The sequence below is a fragment of the Microcaecilia unicolor genome, chromosome 4 (assembly GCF_901765095.1).
Source record: "Microcaecilia unicolor chromosome 4, aMicUni1.1, whole genome shotgun sequence".
Taxonomy (NCBI): Eukaryota; Metazoa; Chordata; class Amphibia; order Gymnophiona; family Siphonopidae; genus Microcaecilia; species Microcaecilia unicolor.
In genome coordinates, this window is record NC_044034.1 from 42,841,753 (window position 1) to 42,861,279 (window position 19,527).

Genomic DNA, 19,527 nt, shown 5'->3' on the forward strand with positions numbered 1-19,527 from the left:
CTTAAACTACATGGGTTACATGATCTGAGGCAACATGGTTTTACCAAAGGTAAATTGTGCCAAACAAATCTGATTGAAATTGTGCCAAACAAATCTGATTGAATTCTTTGGCTAGACCAGAGAATTGGATCGAGGACGTGCGCTAGATGTAATCTACTTAGAGTTCAGCAAAGCCTTTGGCATGGTTCTACATAGGAGTCTCTTAAATAAACTTGACAGGCTGGCATTAGGACCCAAAGTGGTGAACTGGATTAGGAATTGATTGACGGAATTCACTCGGCGGAAGGAAAGGTGAGTTGTGGAGTGCCTCAAGGATTGGTGCTGGGCTGATCCTGTTCAATATATTTCTGAGCGACATAGCCAAAGGGATAGAAGATAAGGTTTGCTTTTTTGCAAATGATACCCAAGATTTGTAACAGAGTAGACACCCTGGAGGGAGTGGAAAACAAAACATGAAAAAGGATCTGCAAAAGTTAGAAGAATGGTCTAATGTTTGGCAGTTAAAATTTAATCTACTACCAATAGGGGAAATTAATTAAACTAAGAGTACAAAATTCATCAAGATAATACTAAAGTACTCCAACTCAATTTATTAATAATTTCTTTCAAGCCTGGCACTGCATCCAACCGGGGAGTCGAACTGGCTATGGTCGGCAATTTGGGACCATGTCCTATAATATAAATATTGCAAGTTGAACTGTCTCTAGCGGAAACAAGTTGATTGTTTGCCTTTGGATACTGATGTAAACTTTGCAACATTGACTCTACTGGCGGTTGTGCACATATAAATTTCTGTATAAATGTAAATTGATTATGAGAAAAGTATTGAGATTTGATGTATGTGTATGTCTGATGGTGTGAGAGGTTTGGTAGGCAGAGTTCCTTTGGAGCCAGTATGGTGTATGAATGATAAATGTGCATTTCCTTAGCGTCCCTCCGGACCGGACCAGGATTGGACTGATGGGTTGTGCTCGCCTACCAGCAGGTGGAGACTGAGAAAAAACTCTGACTCTAGAGAGCCAATAGGAGCCCTGGCCATGTGACCTTAGCCTCAGTATTTTCTCAGTCTCCCAGCAGGTAGGAAGTGAGCCCATTAGTCTCTCTCCTTTTCTCTTTAGATATTACAGATATTTGTGATAATTCTTCTGTGCCTGGAATCTTATTTAGAGGCTTGACAGGGTTTCCTTTCTCTTCTTTCTTTGACAGCCTCGGGGGTGTTAAACTCGGGTGTCTCGAGTCCACCCCCCTTCCTCCCCATCTCCCTGGCTTAGCAGGGAAGGGCCGTCCCTTTCTCTGGAAAGGTGTACCGTCTTTGGGAGAGGCAGCCACTTTTAACAGGTAGCTGCTTTAAAAGAATTAAATCAAATAAAAGGAAATTCAAAGAAGCAGCCTTTCTTTCCCCAGACTTCTAACGAGCAGGCAGCTCCAGTGTTTTATTATGATTGAGGGGTTATAAAAAAAAAAAAAAAAAAAAAAAAACAAACAGAAGAAAATAATTCAGTATCTGTGACTTTAAACAGCGATTTTTCTCGTCAGATTTAATTTCCTCCATTTTCTTGCGTTTTGGCGGCGGCGGCAGTTTAAACAAATGGAAAAAAAAAAAAAAAGAAAGGTGTGAACCGCGTAAGCGCGGCCACCTGTTTTTTCCGATATGGCTTAAAAGTTCAAACAGCTGCTGTCGGTCAGCGTCGCGCAGTTCACGCAGCCGGAACGTGTAAATTTTGCTCTCCCTTCTAGGTTTCTTCAGGTCCGGTGCTGCCTCCGGTTTTTTCGGGGCCTTTTTCGCCGGCTGTTGTTTCTTCAACGTTCCACTGGGCTCCGCTTGTTCGGAGGTGTCGGGCGCGCTGTCGATTGCCACGGGGCCAGTGGCGCGAACAGCGGCCATTTTGTTTCTCCCTCCATCTTATCAGTCGGGGATCTCTCTGCTGAAGGTAAGGCTGCAGTTCATAGAGCAGTTCGGCTCCAAAATGTGTACACTTTTGTATGTGCTGAACGGCGTATTCTAAAATGCTCTTCACATCAGCAGGCAATATTTGGTTGAAAGGGGGCTCCTTTCATATATGGATATATAACAAGCTTTTCTTCTTTTAAATTTCTATGTATCACGGGGCTGTTAACACTAGTTTTTTCTGGTGCTCAGTCATTTTTCATTGCCTGGTGGAAAATCTACATCTTATCATAATATAATATCATAATTCATTTCAAGCATTTTCCTCAATAGCTGTAGTATTATACAGTGTTTTAAGAACTTTAGAAACTTTCTCTATAGGCATAGAGTAAATTTCTGTCTTTCTCATTCCCTGATGAATAGGACTACATTGTCTAAGAGTCAATTGATTGGTACTTTGCAATTCTGACCATAATATCTTAGTTCCTTTCAAGCATTTTACTCCATGCCTATGATGTTATATAGTGTTTTAAGAACTTAACAGACAATCACTCTCAATGGCTGTAGTGTTATACAGTGTTTTCTTTTTCCGGCTTTAAGAAGCCTTCTCTAGAGGCATACAGTATATTGTTCAGATGCCATGGGGATATATCAGCTCTTTCATATTCTCTGAGGGACAGTCCTGTCTACCAAGCTCCCAGTCACTCAGCTGCCTTAGCAGGCATGCTTTATTCATGTCTTCCCTTCTTTTCCAACTGCCTTGAAGCCTCTCATATTTCATTTTAGCTTTCTTCTGGTTTTTACAGGACATATGGTCACTTAGAGAATAAAGTCATCCTTTCACTTAAAGATAGTGGACGGTCCTCAAACCATCTACTCGTGTTTGTCTCTACTCTATCAGTTCAGCATTGGCAGATTATAAACATCCTGGTTTGGTCCAGTATGCCTATACATACCATCTGCTATCTCTTCCTCTTCCTTAGAGACCTGATGTTATATCAAGCTTTCTTGAATTCAGATACAGTCTTGTCTACACTGCCTTCACCAAGTGGCTGTGGCACAACTTCACTTTTTTCATTACAGGTAATTTCCAAGTTTGTCCTTTTTCATTTTCATTCTATGCGCCTTCACTCCAGAGTGTTCTTTCAATTGGAAGGGGATTCACTCACTTCCTGTGTATTTATACCATAGGTACATAAGTATGGTTATGCTGGGTAAGGCCTAAAGTCCATCAAGTCCAGCATTCATATCTAATGGGCATAGGTACATAAGTTTTGCCATTCTGGGGAAGCTCAAATGTCCACCTTTCTACAGCCAGAACAGCATTAAAGAAAAAAAAAAAAAAAACCTCTCACGAGAGTATCGAACAGAAATCTCTGCTCCAAAAGCAAGGCTTTGCAGTAATTCTGCAAACTAACGCATACAATATTTGCCATGGCTGTTCACCACTAGGAACACCGGGGACCCTGGGCCTAGGTTCGGTGTTTTAACCTGAAACAAGCTCAACATTCATATCTATTGGGTGTGAGTCTGGTACTACTACTACTACTTAACATTTCTAGAGCGCTACTAGGGTTACACAGCGCTGTACAAATTAACAAAGAAGGACGTTCCCTGCTCAAAGGAGCTTACAATCTACATCTCAGTGAGGGAGGACGCATGACCGTGGTACGTGGATTAGTGGTATGTGGATTAGGGAGATCCAAGAAATTACAGGCCGGTGAATCAGACGTTCATACTGGGACAATTTTTTTCTGTCCGGAGCGTACTACCATAGCTGGTGGACTCCTATATTCAGAACTTTCTATATTCAGAACTTACCCAACTATGGAACGCCATAGAGATAGGGTTGGAGTTTGTAGCCCTATTTAACTGGTGTCCTTGGTCACCCTTCCTCTTCTCCTCAGGGTCCAGAGAATGGCTAGTTTTTTGCTTATGCATTAACCGGTCATTTTCAGCAGTACTCTCTCTTCCGTTCTTTTATAGATCTAAGAGGATGTTCATTGCGCTCTTAGGGTCATTTCATTCTTACCTAGACGACTGCCTAATTGGAGAAAGTCTTATCAGCAGAGTTCTCAGGTCACGCACCGGGTGTTGCATTTCTTACAGTCTCTAGGTTGGGTGGTGATTGTAGCCAGGCCTCTCATTTGATCTCTCATTTGATCTCTCATCAGATATCTCTGATTTTCTCTTTGTTTAGTCAGGTTGGCGCACAGTCTTTTGTCTCCTCTGCAAACATCCCAGTTTATATTTTTCTTGGTGACCTTGGGCCTTCGGCCATTTCCTCGCTCTATTCTGCAGAATGCAATTTTACTTTCTAATGCCCAAGAAGGAATTTTCCTTCATCCTATTGCGAATCTCAGGGTCATCAATCGCGCTATTTAAGTGTCATCTAGTTATCTCAAGAACCTTAGTTCTGTCATTGGGATGCTTCGTGCAGTACACTTTTGGCAGAAGCTTGTTTTTATATATTTTTTTTCTGGGGGACCTCAGCAATTCGTTTTACCTTCGGGTGAATTTTGTTTTCCCTACTGACAAACAAGGCGGAGAGAGCTATGTTGGTCCTTGCCATGGCAATGGGTTATGTCATCCGCCAAGGAGGAGTTAAGAGTATACTCTTGAGTTTGTACTCATTTTTTCTTAGTTGTGTCACCCTGCGTTTAGGTGAATGGACTCTCATTTTTTCAGCCTTACTTCCTCACTGCGACACTTCAGGGCTATCTCTTTTTGCCTTCAGGCTCACGAACATTTCTTGCTTCTTCCGTTCAGCAACAGTCTTGACGGAGACAGGGACAGATGCCAACGTCCAGCAGGGGTTTTTCAACCTTCTTTATGCGTTTCTTCCATCATCTCACTAGGTGTTTACGCAGAACCAAGGCACCCTTCTACATCCGGACCCCCAGTCACTCAAACTTATGGCGTGGTTACTGGGTCTGCAACATCTTTGATATTTTCGCAGGAAGTACTTCAAGTTTTAATTGCTTCCAGACAGAAATCTACATTAAAGTCCTATGAATCAAAGTGGCGACGGTTCACTCTGTGGTACTCCTCTCGCCACTTCATTCCACAAACAGTATCCATTTTGCATGTTTTGGAATATCTTCTGCATCTTGCGAAATCTTGTCTGTCTTACTCATCCATTAGAGTTCATTTGGCAGCTCTATCAGTGATGCATGATACTGTTGACAACCGCACGCTTATGCAGCATCCACTGTCAAAGCGGTTTCTTAAAGGAGTCCTGCACCTGTACCTCCCGCTTCGTCCACCAGCTAGGTGAACTAGGTGAACAGACTCTTAAAGTTCTGTTTTCTAGTAGCCATAACTTTTTCTATAAAGTTTTCCTCTTCAAGCAGTATTTCCCAGTAGCCATTGCAGCAAGTAGATCTATGTGTGGAATACTTCTACGGTTGGTAACTTCTTTTCGGTCTGCTGTAGTTTAAAGTTTTCACCTTTCCCAATCGGTTTTTTCTTATTGGTTTTGTCCTTCTAGCCAGTAGGCGTAAAAGTTTTTCATTGTTTCTAACCCGCTATATCGCGAAGGATCAAGGAAATGAGAATGTCTATTTCTCTTCTCGCTGAGAGGGCAGTTCCACAGCGTATTACAACATATTCCACAACTTCAGAAGCGGGCTCTATTCTTACTATGGCGATTTTTGGTGCTCTCGGTGCACATTGGTAAGTTGGCAACTTAGTCCTAGTTTCATTTTATTTTGCTCATTGGGACACACTACATGTTAGTTGTCGCCAGGTGGTCTATGCAGCATGAACATTTCTCTGCAGTTTTCATAGGGTCCCTCCCTTCAGATTACTGCTTTGGTACTTCCCATCAGTCCAATCCTGGTCCGGTCCGGAGGGACGCTAAGGAAGGAGAAATTAGATCTTACCTGCTAATTTGCTTTCCTTTAGTCCCTCCGGACCGGACCAGGCCCCTCCCATGTTCTCTCTACTCTTTAGCTTCTTTTATTAAGTAGGAAGTGTATTCAGTAGGAAGTGTATTCATTCCTTTACGATTCGTGGAACAATACTATATATATACAGAACTTTACGTGGTCTATACCACATCTCTGGTGGTTGCTGGTGAGCTCAATTGCTGGAATCTATCTATAAAACCTTAAATACGCCATACCACTTCTCTGGTGAGAGTTGTGGCTGAGCTCAGTTGCTGGAATATCTATAAAACCTTAAATATGATTTACCACTTTTCTGGTGAGAGTTGCTGGTAAGCTCAGTTGATGGAATATATATAAAATCTTAAGTGGGCCATACCACTTCTCTGGTGAGAGTTGCTGGTGAGCTATAAGACAAGTGAGCCATACCACTTCTCTGGTGAGAGTTGCGGGTGAGCTATATTATACGTGAGCCATACCACTTCTCTGGGGAGAGTTGCTGGTGAGCTATATTACATGTGAGCCATATCGCTTCTCTGGTGAGATTTGCTGGTGAGCTATAGTACAAGTGAGCCATACCACTTCTCTAGTGAGAGTTGCTGGTGAGCTGTAATACATATCGGGCCATACCACTTCTCTGGTGAGAGTTGCTGGTGAGCTCTGATACTTGGCGTTGCCGAGTGCTTTGTGGCTGCTAGGATTCCATACGGCACAGAAGGTCTTTCTTTCTTTCCTGCTTTGTTATTCAAATACTGAGGCTAAGGTCACATGGCCAGGGCTCCTATTGGCTCTCTAGAGTCAGAGTTTTTTCTCAGTCTCCACCTGCTGGTAGGCGAGCACAACCCATCAGTCCAATCCTGGTCCGGTCCGGAGGGACTAAAGGAAAGCAAATTAGCAGGTAAGATCTAATTTCTCCTTGTTTTTCATTAAAGAAATTATTAATAAATTGAGTTGGAGTACTTTAGTATTATCTAGTTAAAATGTAATGCAAAGAAGTCCACTTGGGGGGGGGGGGGGGGGTAGAAATCCAAGGGAGCCATGTGTGCTAGGAAGGCTGATATGCACAGACGGAGAGGAGGAACCTTGGGGTGATAATGTCAGTGGATGTGAAGGCGATGAAACAGTGTGACAAGGCAATGGCCGTAGCCAGAAGGATGCTATGGTGCAGAGAGAATGGCATCACCAGCAGAAGAAAGGAGGTGTTGATTCCAGGTGAGAAACTACCTAGAGTATTGTGTTCAGTTTTGGAGGCCATATCTTGCAAAGAATGTAAAAAAGACTTGAAGTGATCCAGAGGAAGGCGACAAAAATGGTATGCGGTTTGTGCCAAAAGACGTTCAAGAAAAGACTGGAAGAGCTGAATATATATACCCTAGAGAAGAGGAGCGACAGGGAAGATATGATACAGACGTTTAGGAAATTCTTTTTCACAGAGAGGGTGGTTGATGCTTGGAATGACCTTCCTGAGGGAGACAAAAACGGTGACAGAATCAAAAAGGCGTGAGATGAACACGGAGTATCCCTAACTAGAAAATGAATGGTATAAAAAAGAAAACAAAATGACTGCATGTGTGTTTGATTTGTCGAGTGGTGGTTAGATGGTGACTCTGGCTATGAAGAACTGAGGCCAGTGCCAGGCAGACTTGTAAGGTCTGTGTCCCGTTTATGGCAATCCGGTTTAGGATAGGCTGAAGAGGGCTTTGATGGACACTCCAGTAATTGGAACATTAGGACATTGCCTGGCAGACTTTTATGATCTGTGTCCCACAAATAACAAGATGGATTTGGATAGGCTGGAGTGGGCTTCAACGGTAACTCCAGTAGTTGGAACCTAAGGACTGTGCCAAGCGGACTACAGTCTAAGTCCCAGAAATATCAAAGAAAGACAATGATCATTGAAGGTTTAATCATGAATTGATCATGAGTGTGACTGTTGGGCAGACTGGATCGGCTGTTCAGGTCTTTATCTGCCGTCATTTACTATGTTATTTATATATGTGCCACCGTTAGCCACTAACAGTGCTCACTGCTGACATGTAGACTATCAACAACTGTCAAAATAGCTGCCTCAGATTTCACGACCCTTCTCTGCACCTTGTTTGACTGAGTGGAGGAGTAGCCTAGTGGTTACTGCAGTGGACTTTGATGCTGGGGAACTGAGTTCGATTCCTACTGCAGCTCCTTGTGACTTTGGGCAAGTTACTTAACCCTCCATTGCCCCTGGTACAAAATAAGTACCTGAATATATGTAAACCGCTTTGAATGTAGTTGCAAAAACCTCAGAAAGGCAGTATATCAAGTCCCATTTCCCTTTCCCTATTTGAGATTCTACATGGAATGTTGCTGTTGCTACTATTTGAGATTCTGGAATGCTGCTACTATTTGAGATTCTACATGGAATGTTGCTATTCCACTAGCAACATTCCATGTAGAAGCCTGCCCTTGCAGATCAGCAACGCGGCCGCGTAGGCTTCTGTTTCTGTGAGTCTGATGTCCTGCACCTACATGCAGGACGTCAGACTCACAGAAACAGAAGCCTGCGCGACCACGTTGCTGATCTGCAAGGGCAGGCTTCTACATGGAATGTTGCTAGTGGAGGAGTAGCCTAGTGGTTAGTGCAGTGGACTTTGATCCTGGGGAACTAAGCTCGATTCCCACTGCAGCTCCTTGTGACTCTGGGCAAGTCACTTAACCCTCCATTGCCCCTGGTACAAAATAAGTACCTAAATATATGTAAACCGCTTTGAATGTAGTTGCAAAAACCTCAGAAAGGCGGTATATCAAGTCCCATTTCCCTTTCCCTTTCTCTTTCTCTCAACCCTTGAGGGTACAGGCCCTTCTGGATAGGAGCCCCTGCTTTATAGAATAGGCTCCTACCTGGTTTCCTGTTATAGAGTTGCCCTCGTAAAGGCTAATTTCAGATAGGACGTGGAAAGGGGAATTAAGAGGTCCAGATCAAAGCGTGGAAAATTCCCTTTTGTATTTTACAAAAGCTCTACCAAACTCAGAGTCTCTTGTAAGCCATGTGTAAAGGTGTGCAGGAGTGCACACTGATTCCTCAACCGCATTCAGCAGGAGTGTGGTGTGGTTGACCACGTGTAAATAGCATCATTCTAAAATCGGTATTTGTATGTGTGGCTTCTAAAATAAGCCACAGATTCCTCTTCCCAGCAGCTGCAATCATTGTATTTCAGTATTGTGAACCAAGATAAATGCTAGCAGTATACAACTGAAGAAAAGATATGCCGTATGTAAGCTAATAATATGTATTTTCAATACAGCCAAGAAATCCACTTTCCAAAGATCAGCTTTTTGTTGTGCCTAGATGCGAGAGGAGTTTGACATCTTTTAGTCTCAAAGAAGTCAGCTTGTAGAAGCAGTAGTAATAGCAAAAATATGGGGCAGATGATTTAATTGGCAGCTGAATGGAATCATTAAAACCATTCTTTTTCATTTTGATGTTTGTTTATTCTTTTCATTCTGTGCTATATTTTTTGATAGGCCTGAATATTCTCAGCACAACATTAGACCGGTTATTATCCTTTCTCCATCATGCTAATTTGGGCCGGGTTTTTTTTTTTTTTTTTTTTACTATTTCAAGGTGTACTTTTTCCTTCAATTTTGAAAATGTTGATATTAAGTCATAAGTTAGGTCCCTGTTTGCTAAGGTGGGCTTAGGTTTTTATCACGCGCTAACCCTGTAAACGCCCATAGGAATATTATGGACATCTACACGGTTAGCATACACTAGTGCTTAGCGTGCGCTAAAAACATTAACACGCTAAAAACGCTAATGCACCTCTAGTGTGGCTTAGTAAACAGGGCCCATAATTTCTTCTGTATGTATGTTTTCTAAATGCGTAAGAACTATCCAACTGATATTCAGCCAGCGGCTTCAGCGTTTTTTACAGCACTGACCAAAACGGGCAGAATTAGGCATGAATATTTTAGTGCTGACCCCTGTCCAGGTACCAGCACTGAACATCTGTGTGTTTGACAGCGCCCAGTTATCTTTATACGGCCAATATTCAGTATCATAACCTGTAGCTAACCAGACATGGTTAAGACAGCATTATGTACTAGATTCAGTAAGGGATCCTTTTATCAAGCTGCACTAAAAAGTGGTCAATGCTGGTGTCACTTTTAGTATGGCGCTAAAATGGCCACTGTGCCATATTTTTTAGTAAAGGCCACGCGTTAATTACTCCATTAGCACATGGAGGCAGTAAGGGCTCCTGTGCTACTCCCGTGCTAATCGGATAGCATGCAGTAATGTGCCTGCGCTACCCAATTAGCACAGGCATGCCTCCTGCGCTGGAAAATAAAAAATATTTTCTAGCATGGGATTAGTGCGTGCTGAGCAGGAAACTACCAAGTGATGCCTCAGTGTGTAGAGCCCTTTTAGCACATGGTAGGCCCACATTAGGCCTACCGTGCCTTAGTAAAAGATCCTCTAATTGGTGCTGAAAAAACACCGCCAAAGAAAATCAGCACAGAGCACTATTTCTTTAAACGATCCTCCGAGTTGTGCGCCATTTATAGAAAAGTGCTTAGAGCCGATTCACTTGCTGAACGTTGGTCGCAAGGATTTGCACCAACTGGCTCGTAAGTTAGTTGTGGATCCTGTGAATTCAATAACACTGCATTCATCTTGGGAGAACGCTCCTGACTCGCCCATAGACATGCCCACTTTTGGGTTGCACACGCAACTCCCAGTCGAGGCCAATTAACACCAATAATTGATTATTAGTGTTTAGGATCGCACACAAATTTTAGCACCCATCTTTGAGCTCCATATATAAAATCCGGAGGTATATGTGGTCCAGCATGCTGGTTACTCATCTGGGCATGGAATTAAATATTTGTAGTGCCTGGATAACTTCTGGATTCGGCTCGACTCAGTCCCCAGACTGTCCTGGCACTAACCGGAAAGTGCTGCGACAGTGAAAACTACTAATATCCAGTGGCACTATGGACTAAATTCTATACATGACACCTAAAAAATCGGCATCGGAAAAAAAAGCTTAAGCATTATTCTATAAGCCGCACCTAAAGTTAGGCGCGGTTTATAGAATAACACTTAAGCATTACCGTTCCGTGTAAATTTAGGTGCCACCATTTCCACCAACGAAAACATGGCAGAAATGCCCATGCCTAAATTTACGTGCAGATCACACTTATGTTTCTTCATGTGTAACTCAAAATTGCACCCCCATTCTGCCCTAAAACGCCCATGACCGTCCCCTTTTTGCACTCACTTTTTCAGGCTGCGTATAAATTTTAGACACGTAACACCCAATTTAATTAGTTCCAATAATTGCTTGTTAAGCCAATTGTCACTAATTGGCTCATCCTATTAAACTGCACGTGCAAATCAGGAATGCACCTAAATTTTTGACTCGTAACCACTTGTAACCACTCGCCTCCACCTACCCTCCTCTCTTCCTTCCTGTCCACATTAATTGATTTGATTTGCTTACTTTATTTATTTTTTTGTCTATTAGATTGTAAGTTCTTTGAGCAGGGACTGTCTTTCTTCTATGTTTGTGCAGCGCTGCATACGCCTTGTAGTGCTATAGAAATTCTAAATAGTAGTAGTAGTAGTAGTAGAAATTTGCACACGTAATTTTCAATGACCTTGGTAGAATCAGGGGGTATGTGGTTATGTGCCTCTCCTACCCCGTTAAATCATTTTTACTATCAGGCCCTATTATAGTGTGTAGTTTATTTAAAATTTGATATACTGCTTTTACAATCAATTCATCAAAGTGGTTTACAAAAAAATTATAACTAAAAGGCAATTGTAAGAAGCATAGAAAAACATACTGGCTGGTTTACATGTACCTTTTGTTTTTTTTAGTTTATTGCATTTAAAAATTAATTACAATTCTATGTGAGATTACTTCTCATATAATAACCATATATACCTTCCTGGTATTTTTGAACCAGTGTTATATTTTATTTTTTATTTATTTTTGTTACATTTGTACCCCACGCTTTCCCACTCATGGCAGGCTCAATGCGGCTTACATGGGGCAATGGAGGGTTAAGTGACTTGCCCAGAGTCACAAGGAGCTGCCTGTGCCTGAAGTGGGAATCGAACTCAGGACCAAAGTCCACCACCCTAACCACTAGGCCACTCCTCCACTGTTGCTACTATTGGAGATTCTACATGGAATGTTGCTATTCCACTAGAAGTCGGCCCTTGCAGATCACCAATGTGGCCGCGCAGGCTTCTGCTTCTGTGAGTCTGACGTGCAGGACGTCAGACTCACAGAAACAGAAGCCTGCGCAGCCTTCTACATGGATTGTTGCTAGTGGAATAGCAACATTCCATGTAGAATGTCCAATAGTAGCAACAGAATCTCAACATTCCATGTAGAATCTCAAATAGTAGCAACATTCCATGTAGAATCTCCAATAGTATCTATTTTATTTTTGTTACATTTGTACCCTGCGCTTTCCCACTCATGGCAGGCTCAATGCGGCTTACATGGGGCAATGGAGGGTTAAGTGACTTGCCCAGAGTCACAAGGAGCTGCCTGTGCCTGAAGTGGGAATCGAACTCAGTTCCCCAGGACCAAAGTCCACCACCCTAACCACTAGGCCACTCCTCCACAAAAGTGTGATGTAAGTGTGAAGAATATCAAATTCAAGTTGTAGTGATTGGAAATGTATATCCATTTCGCTGATCTCTTTCTCTCTCTTTTTGACAGATAAAGGCAGTGGACAATGGACGTCCACAGAAGTTTTCCACTGCACGTCTCCACATTGAATGGATTAAGAAACCTCCGCCCTCTCCTGTTCCACTAACTTTCGACGATTCATACTACAACTTTACCGTCATGGAAAGTGACAGAGTAACAGAAATAGTGGGTGTGGTCACTGTGCAGCCCTCGAATATACCCCTGTGGTTCGATGTAGCAGGTAAGTTCCTACAATTACACGCAGATCCCTAAAGAGCTGTGTGGTGGTTCTTGAAGACCAAGAAAGAAACAATAAAATAAACTGATGAAGCTTGACTCACCCAAATTATTTTTCTCTTTGTGAACTATATAAAGTAGAAACCCAAACTGCTTTCATTGTAAGTGCAGATGTTTAAGAGGTTTTTTGGCATTAAAAGAAAATACTAATGACAGCTGGACAAAAGGAATGTCGAAGATGCAGAAATAGGAGCCACCATGTTACCCTCTACACTTCCCACAGACATGCCCACAACTATCCATGTAGAAGACTGTTTGCACCTCTTCTGGATGTGTCCTCAGAGCCCTCACACTCAAATAGATTTGATACTGCTTCATTCCAATTCTAGCTTTGCTGCACATTTTTTCCTACGAAGGAATTATCAACCATTTAAACAATGAGGGGAAAACACTTTTGTTGTACCCAACAACATTCTTTTAAAAACATGTAACACTAGTAAAAAAGGCCCGTTTCTCACACAAATGAAACGGGCGCTAGCAAGGTTTTCCTCGGAGTGTGTATGTTTGAGAGAGTGTGTGTGAGAGAGAGAGTGAATGTGCGAGTGTGTGTGTGTGACAGAGAGAGAGTGAGACTGGGTGCGAGTGTGTGTGTGTGAGCATAAGAGTGTGTGCCAGTGCCCCTCCTCCCTCCCAGTTCCAGGATCCCCTCTCCCTCCCACCCTCAGAGTTCCAGGGTCATCCCCCCCTCCCTCCAAGTTCCAGGGTCGTCCCCTCCCTCCCTCCGAGTTCCAGGGTCATCCCCTCCCTGCCTCCCTCTGAGTTTCAGGGTCCCCTCCCTCCCCTGCATTATGCTCTCTCCCCTGCATTCATCCATATGTAGGCAACATCCTCTGTGCCCTGCCCCTTCCATCCATCCATGTGCAACATCTCTCCCCTGCCCCCTCCACCTCCCTCCAAGTTCCAGGCCCCCTCCCTCCCCCCTCCGAGTTCCAGTGTCCCCCTCCCTCCCTCCCTCCCATTTCCAGGGTCCCCCCTCCCTCTGTCCCTCCGTCCCTCCCTCCCAGTTCCAGGGTCCTATGGAACTGGGAGGGAGGGGGACGGAGAACGTTGGAGGAATGATGTCAGCAGGTGGTTACGATCCCAGTGAGACACATTGGAATGTTGGAGGAGCAAATTATTATATTAGATTCTGTCCCTGTTTTTTGAACACTAGTTAAACTTTCCCATGTAAAGTTGTCTTCTAACGGGACAGGGATGGTTTTTCCATAAGGCATTGCAGTTCTTTTTTCAGTTGCTTAAGTGTGCACAGTTACATTCATTACTTTAAAACGGGGGTTCTCAACTCAGACCTTGGGACACACCTAACCAGTTAGGTTTTCAGAATACCTACAATGAATATGCATGAGATAAATTGCATGCACTGTCTCCATTGTATGCAAATCCATCTCCTGCATATTTATTGTAGATACTTTGAAAACCAGACTGACTTGCTGTGTTGCAAGGACTGGTTGAAAACCTCTGGCCTAAAAAAACAATGATACAAGTCTCTTGTGCCCTAACCCAAGTCTCATTTTCCTCCCTCACACTTTCACTCCAGATGCTTTCTACATGCACGCAAACCCTTTATTCACATGTACACTCTCAACTTTTATAGCCATCCGTTCACATCCATGACACTGAGAATCCCCAGCACTGTAGGCAGATATGAAAACAAATGCATTATTATAGTGCTTTATTAAGCATGATTTACTCCGGATGATTGTTGGAAGTATTGAGCCCTACTGTATACAACAGGGGTTCCCAACTCAGTTCTGGGGGAATCCCAGCCAGCTGAGTTTTCAGGATATCCACAGTGAATATGCATGAGATAGATTTCCATGCCAAGCAGGCAGTGTATACAAATCGATATCATGAATATTCAGTGTGGATATCCTGAAAACTTGACTTGCTGGGGTACCCTCAGGACAGGATTGGGAATCACTGGTATAGAATACTCTCAGTTTTATAAGCTAATGTAGCTACAGATCAGTCACATCTCTTCTTTACAGTATCCACAGAGGTCTACTTAATGTTTAACAACTCTTCCTCGCTATACATGAGACATCATAAAGCAAATCACACAGGAACTGTCCACGTAACAAGGAAAACAAACAGAAAACATTATACTACTACTATTCAGTTCTATAGCGCTACTAGACATACACAGCACTGTACACATTATATACTGGTACTTTTCTCTGTCCCTAAGGAGCTCACAATCTAAGTTTTTTGTAACTGGGGCAATGGAGGGTTAAGTGACTTGCCCAGGGTCACAAGGAGCTGCAGTGGGAATCAAACCCATGTTACCAGGATTAAAGCCCGCTGCACTAACCATTAGACTACTCCTCCACTCCTGGAAAAAATAGCATTGAACTCTCATGCTCAATCATTTATTTGGGTTGAGTGGACAACAGTGTGAGCTTAAATTGGCCTCTTTTCGGCCTTCTAGATCTGGAGAAAATGGGGTTGGGTGAATGGAGGTCTCTCTCACATGCTTTCTCTACTTGTCTTACAAATGCAAAGAGAAACAACATGTAAGACAAGAAGTACTTAAACCCTTCATTAATCCCTACGTATCCATTTTTAACACCTATGAAGAAAAGAACAGAGTTATAAAGGCAGCTACTGAAAACAGAAACATAGCAAACGTACATCAAAGAAGATAGACAATAGTATATGTTGCAAATGCTCCTATCTAAACATTATGAAGAGGGAAAGGAAAGTGATTAATGCCCAAAAGAACGCAAAAAATATTATGATACTGAAATGTGTTGTGTATAAGCCAGTCAGCCTCCTGTTTTATGTTCATTCGTGCTGTCTGTCCAGCATTAAGTAGATGAGTATTTGATGGTGTAGAATGAGTGTAAAAGCTATGCTAGAAACTGGCTTCCTACTGGCTCATAGGAAAGGGGGAAATGAGACACCAGTTATATTTGCCCACTTTTGTCTATGCATTGCTATATTAGTATCCTACTCCCCCACCTCAGACATGTCATTGTACTACTGTTACATTAGGTCTCTTGCTGAAAAAGATGTGAACCCCCAAAATTATCATGATGTGCTTTCAAAATGACTAGTTGGAATAATTAGCTTTCCAAAATTGGTGTGAACCATGGTGTGATTGGAAGGTTTTCATGAAGACCGATGCCTCTTTAGTAGCAGATTGAGAAATGTACGGTTTGTAAAAGAAAGGTTTCTCCTTGCAGCTGCTAATGTAGGCCATTTTTGGGGGGGCGGGGGGAGGGTTTCACCATGCATATGTCATGTCCCTACACCGAATAAATTCATTTTTGTTACCTTCTTATAATTGTAGAATTGGTTTTTATGACTAGAAATTAAAGCTGTGTATTGTTTCTTTATTCTGTTTCCCCAGAGTAAGGCTGTGTGAGTGGTGTATAGAGCATGAAATGCAGCAGTATGGTGATCAAAGTATAGCTCGTTGTCTTTAATTCAAACTGACATCACGGTGGGAGCATGCTTATCCCTCTCCTTTTGCCAAGTGAAGTTAATAATTCACATTTCAGAGAGGGGATTAGTCATGTATCATGCTCCATCTCTGGCCATTCTCAAATTCAGCCTAAAACCCCAACTTACAACTTAAACTCTGGCTTTCCTGCTGTTAGACTTCTTTAATTTAAGCACTTTCCTACAATAAACAAAATTTTTGTAGTTTCTTGTTTATCTTGACTAGACTGTAAGCTCCAGTGAGCAGGAAACATCTTTTCTAAGTGTGTTTGTTTTGTATATGTATGTGTATAGCATTACGTATTTCTAGTAGTAGTATGGACATTTTAAACAGCATTTAGTCTAAAAGACACGTGAAGGTGTTTTAAACAGTATTTTGGACAAAATACTGAGCTGTATTATTTTAAATGTGCAATTGAGCAAATTTTCAATAAGCCACAATATGTGCAAATACGTTTCTCTCCACACAAACTTACTTGCTCTTCAGACGTAAGTTACCTACATAGTTTGCACTTGAAGATCAGATGGCTGTGTGAACAGACAATATGCAAGTACTGTTAGGTAGCAAGGATAATTCATTCATTCTACCTGCATAATGCTGCCTACCAATTTGAGGACCACTTTTATCAAGCTGTGGCAAAAGGGGGACAGCACTGGCGGCGCATATTTTACACGCGTGCCGAGGCCCCCTTTTACTGCAGCTGGTGAAAGGGAAGTCTCGCTTTCCAACAGGAAATAGCCGGTTGGCAAGTAAAGCACTTGCTTTGCTGTCATTTTGGGGGGGAGCCCTTACCGCCACCCATTGAGGTGGTAGTAAGGGCTCCCATGTTAACCGGCGGTAACCAGCCAGCGCACGGCATTGCCTGATTACCGCCGGGTACACTCTGGCACTACAAAAATGTAAAAAAATTTTGGAGCACTGGAAATGGCGGCACGCTAGGGATGGGAAGTACCGCCGGGCTGCTGCTGTAGCTCGGCGGTACTTCCTGTATAGCGAGTGGTAAGCTCGCATTGGGCTTACCACCGCTTATTAAAAGGAGCCCTCAGTTTTAGCCGCATAGATGCCTTTGTAATTTGATCACCACATGACTATAGCAAATATTTTTCCACAGGAAAGTTTTTAAGTTCTAAATTTGGGTGAGTCGAGCCTTGTAGTGTGTATTGTAGAGCGAACCAATGTTCATTTGCATGTTGATGTAACACACTTAAGAGATCTCCATTTCTTCCCCACTGTACTAGTTGGCGCTATGTTAATGCTGTCTGTATGTGTTTAAAATTCTTTTGTCATACTTTGCTAATATCATTCCTAATATATTTTGTACTTCTAACTTGCTCTCCCTCGTTTATCTCTTTTCTTCACCTTTTGCTGCACTCTGTTCTTTTTCTGCTCCTGACTGCGCTTCTGCAAGGCGGCAAACATGCTCGAGAGATGTTCTATATTCTACAGACAGCTTGCGGGCAGAACTGTTCAACAGAAGGTACCCTCAGTGCAAACACATTTTCTAAAATTTCTAGAATACATCCATCCAAACCTGCATTTAAAGAAAAAAAAAAAGGAAAGAAAAACTGGTTCTTTGAAACAAATCAAATTACATCTTCACAAATGCCTGCAACAGGATGAAATGTAACACATGGATTTTAGATTATTCTTTTCTGTGATAGCACCTGAATTATTGTTATCCAGTGACGTTGCCTTTATCTTTGGAAATTCTCATTTGTTATTCTCAGCAGAAATATTTGACAGCACTACGCAATCAAATAAAAAAAAATACAATATGGCTGTACTGAGGTGCCTCAAGTATAAATTTGCCTTAGGGATAAGATTGGAGATTCCACCCAGAAATGCTTCCGTTATTGGAATGGAACACAGTAATCAATCTGTGTGTGTTCTCCTTAATAAAACTTGATGGCAGTGTAAACTAATTCATCCAGGGACAGTGAAATGCGTAGGTTGATGGGGCAGAGAAGGGACCATTTAGGGTTGTAAAATTCGTACAGACTTGAATTCTAAGTGGGGATTCCTAGGCTTGTCTACAAACTTTTTCAGTCAGAATAGGGACAACAGACCCAGCTCATACCTCCACAACATCTGCCCACTTTTCTCTCTTCTCTGCCTCATGCCTACTTCAGAGCTTTGCTGATGATTCTTTTGCAAGGTTCTTGTGAAACTGTGCTGATGAAATTCTCTTTTTGCTATTTGATCATGGTGCCAGTTCTCCCAGGGTAACTTACCCCTCATGATGATTCAACAAATTGTGATTCAAAATGTCTGTGTTGGCTTTTGGTATATATGGTGATATGGCAATGCAGTGTAGAACTTTTATAAAGAAATGCCTACTGAAAACCAGAAGGCAGTCAGATTGAAAAATAATCAATTCCCCCCCCCCCCCCCCCACAAGGTCGTCATCGCCGCTCCAACTGCCCCCCTCGGTCCACCACCGGGCTAAGCCCCCTGAATTCAAATCACAGTGCCTCACCACCTTGCTCCGTGTGGAAGCGCAGCAGCGACAGTCTGCAGATCGCCTCCCTTTGGGCCTTCCCTTTCTGTGTCCCACCCTCACGGAAGTTACATCAGATGAGGATGGGACACAGGGAGGGAAGGCCCGAAGGGAGGCGATCTGCAGACTGCCGCTGCTGCGCTTTTACACGGAGTGAGGTGGTGAGGCGCTGTGATTTGAATGTAGGGGGCCCGGCCCAGTGGCGGGCGGTCAACAGACCGCGGGTGGGTGGGACTGTGGCGCCGGGCCCATAGAATTTTGTCCCCCCTGCCCCCCCTCTGAGCGCCCTGCCTGCAGCAGCAGGAGATGACGTCGCTAACTGGCCGAGGGGTAGGCAGCTTGTATGTGCTGGTGCTGCTGTCAGGAAGTGGAGTGGACAGGGTTGGGTCATGGCTGGGTGGAGTGGGGCAGGGCTGGGGGCTTGTCTTTAAATTTCCATCTGAAAAATCGGGCCCACATGGCATCTCTGATCTAGTAGTTGCTGGTACCAGATACAGACAGCACATCTGGAACTTTGCAACTTTTGTTTAGTAAACTGAGCTGATATTTTTGGGGAAAGTATCACAGCTATTTTATTTTTATTACATTTGTACCCCGCGCTTTCCCACTCATGGCAGGCTCAATGCGGCTTACATGCAGGTACTTATTTGTACCTGGGGCAGTGGAGGGTTAAGTGACTTGCCCAGAGTCACAAGGAGCTGCCTGTGCCTGCAGTGGGAATCGAACCCAGTTCCCCAGGCCACTCCTCCACTACACAGAAGCAAACGAAATTCATCTTTAAAAAAAAATGCTCTTTAACCTTATGCAACTCTGCCATGCATTTTGTG

At 43.0% G+C, this 19,527-nt stretch overlaps 1 protein-coding gene across 1 annotated transcript in view; it reads left to right on the forward strand.

Moving 5' to 3' along the window:
* The window catches only part of FAT3 (FAT atypical cadherin 3), a 739,365-nt gene that overhangs the window by 454,295 nt on the left and 265,543 nt on the right, over positions 1-19,527 (forward strand). Inside the window, 1 exon segment of the mRNA XM_030200168.1 lies at positions 12,492-12,702. Within this exon segment, the coding sequence (XP_030056028.1) occupies positions 12,492-12,702 (211 nt within the window).